We start from the raw sequence: 2994 nt of genomic DNA, 5'->3' as shown, positions 1-2994 counted from the left end.
TCTCCCACCCTCTCTCTCTCTCTCCCACCCTCTCCCCCACCCTCTCTCTCTCCCCCACCCCCTCTCTCTCCCACCCCCCCCCCCTCTCTCTCCCACCCCCCTTCTCTCTCCCACCCTCTCTCTCTCCCACCCTCTCCCACCCTCTCTCTCTCTCTCTCTCTCTCTCCCACCCTCTCTCTCTCTCCCACCCTCTCTCTCTCCCTCTCTCTCTCACCCTCTCTCTCTCTCTCTCTCTCTCCCACCCTCTGTCTGTCACCCTCACCCACTCTCTCTGTTTTATCTTAACTGCACTATACCTACACCAAAATAACCTATTCTGCTTTCTTCAGATCTGACTCAATTTTCACACGGGAGACATCGGAAGACAGGTAGGGAACACCTCCCCTCCAGTATAGTACCTTGAGGACTGCGGATCAGGTAAGATCCCAGGCAGCATTGCTGCTTTGGAAATGGTTAAGAGGGGGCATCCTGACACTGGTTAATGGGTTAAGAAGTCATTCACGTCTGGCTTTTTTTTGGGTTCGGTTAGTGAGGTCAACACACACACACACACACACACACACACACACACACACACACACACACACACACACACACACACGCACACGCACACGCACACGCACACACACACAGACAGTACTTTTCGAAATAAACCTACGTTTCTATGAAAATTTAAGTGTGTTTTTTTTTGCGGCCCACCTAGTCTTAAACCTTGTTTATTTGGCCCTTGTTAGCATTTGAGTTTGACATGCTTGGTCTAGGACATCTTGTCGCGGCTGTTTCGCCATAATCAAATGGCCAGCAACGCTTCGCCGCAACTCACCCCGCTGCAAGACGCTGCTGCCGGCCACTTCGCTGCTAAGGTAAGTGCCTAAAACACCTACCCTAAGCCCTTACCCTAAACCCCCTTAAATTAACCCCCTACCCAAAGCCCTTACCCTAAACCCTGTTAAATAACCCCCTACCCTAAGCGCTAAAAGCTCTTAAATTAACCCCTAACCTAACAGCTAAAACCTCTTACCCTAAACCGTAATTAAACTTACCTTAGAAGCGGCCGGCAGCGGGTATTCCGCCGGCGGATCGTCTGCGGCGGCGGGGTGAGTCACGGCGAAGTGCCGGAGGCATTTGGCCACGGCGAAAAGGCCGTGACCAAATGTCCCTTTCTGCCCAACAGACGTGGTAGGACGGGCAATATAATAAGTGAATTAAAAATTATTGGGATCGATAAGGATATCCTAAATGTTAGAGAAAGGCATGGCTCTGGGGTGTCACAGCAGACAGGGAAATGGGCCCAAGTGGTTCTGTTGTCAAATTCTATGTTTCTCTTCAATTCATTTAAAAATTAGACAAAAAAACGTACAATTTGTAGGATTTTATGCAACTACAGGAAAAGCATTAGCCAAGTTCAAACAATGTGCAAAAACCCGCTTTTATTAGCAAAGTGAGAAACACTGGTAAAACCTTATATTACATATATTTTCTATGGCAGCAGGGCGCAAGATTTTTTAGGGGGGCACGTTTTATAACTAGTTTTTCTTCCATTTTTAGAAAGTGAATTGTTACGTCATTTTTCAACTAAACACACAGAATAATAAGGCAAAAGGGATTCATGTCACTGGAGGTGAAAATACAAAAAGGGCTTTCATTTTTTGATGAGACCACAGATACTGTAAGTAAAAACAATCACTGTTAATGGAATTAGGGCTGATTTGAATCTTTGTGTCTTGTTACTTTTTACTTTACACTGAGCCACCAGCAGAAAAACACTGATTTCTCATTTTATGTATTTCAATATTGTAATTATTTATGAATGAATCATGTAATGAATAATTACCTGAGCTCTGCGAGACCCTTGGCACTTAAAAAATATATATATTATTTTGTTTACACTGTATATTTAAATGTAAATCTTTAGTAAGAAAGCCAAACAACCCTTAACCCTTTGTTAGCTGCGCACAGGCCCCTGTGGCAGCAGACGACTCCCCTCCTTGTCTGGCCCTGATGGTGCGGCTGTCCCGGGAGCACAGTGCGGCTGTCCCGGGGGCACAGTGCGGCTGTCCCGGGGGCACAGTGCCGCTGCCACTGTGCTTGTGACCAGCTCGGAACCGCCTGGCCCTCACTCACCTCGCAGGCCTGTGACCGGGGCGGGAGTTGGGAGCAGGCCTGTGACCGGGGCCCCGGGGTGGGAGTTGGGAGCAGGCCGGTGGGGCCCTCACTCACCTTGCAGGCCCTGCAGCCGGAACGTGCGGTGCTTCACCGGGCCGGAGCAGCACGAGTACGGGCCGTACCTCACAGTGACCCGGGCCTGCCCCGGCATTCTGATCCCGGGCCTGTCACTGCGGGGGACACAGTGTTAGGGTGACGGTGTCATGGCAACCGGCCCGCGCTGTTACCTAGGCAGCCCTGCACAGTGCTGTGTGATACTCACTAATACTGTGTAATACTCAGCGCCGCCGCCAGCGGGGGAAGCCAGGGCAGCTGTCCCGGGGACGCCAGCTCCGTGGGCAGGGAGAGGGTGGGGGAGACGTGATGTGCAGGGGGGGGGGGGGGGGGGGGGACGTGATGTGCAGGGAGAGGGGGGGGAGGAGGACGTGATGTGCAGGAAGAGGGAGGGGGGGGGGAAGGACGTGATGTGCAGGGAGAGGGGGGACACACGTGATGTGCAGGGAGAGGGGGGGGAGGACGTGATGTGCAGGGAGAGGGGGGGGGGAGGACGTGATGTGCAGGGAGAGGGGGGGGGGAGGACGTGATGTGCAGGGAGAGGGGGGGGGAGGACGTGATGTGCAGGGAGAGGGGGGGCGGGATGTGCAGGGAGAGGGGGGGGGTGCCGGGATGTGCAGGGAGAGGATGGGGGGACGCAATGTGCAGGGAGTGGGTGGCGGGGACAGGATGTGCAGGGATAGGGTGGGGGGACGCAATGTGCAGGGAGAGGGTGGAGGGGACGCAATGTGCAGGGAGATGGTGGGGGGGACGCAATGTGCAGGGAGAGGGTGG

At 53.3% G+C, this 2994-nt stretch overlaps 1 protein-coding gene across 2 annotated transcripts in view; it reads right to left on the bottom strand.

Moving 5' to 3' along the window:
• C8H10orf53 (chromosome 8 C10orf53 homolog) overlaps positions 1-2548 on the bottom strand; it is a 13919-nt gene extending 11371 nt beyond the window's left edge. Inside the window, exons 1-2 of one of the 2 annotated variants that reach the window (XM_075610477.1) lie at positions 2429-2548; positions 2221-2336 (exon numbers count right to left, since the gene is read on the bottom strand). In XM_075610477.1, the coding sequence (XP_075466592.1) occupies positions 2221-2317 (97 nt within the window). In that variant the 5' untranslated portion in view covers positions 2318-2336; positions 2429-2548. The other variant, XM_075610476.1, reaches the window with a different exon arrangement.
• Between the last annotated feature and the right edge of the window lie 446 nt (positions 2549-2994).

Source organism: Ascaphus truei, chromosome 8, assembly GCF_040206685.1.
Source record: "Ascaphus truei isolate aAscTru1 chromosome 8, aAscTru1.hap1, whole genome shotgun sequence".
NCBI classification, from domain to species: domain Eukaryota; kingdom Metazoa; phylum Chordata; class Amphibia; order Anura; family Ascaphidae; genus Ascaphus; species Ascaphus truei.
This window is presented reverse-complemented; position numbering and strand designations above follow the sequence as displayed.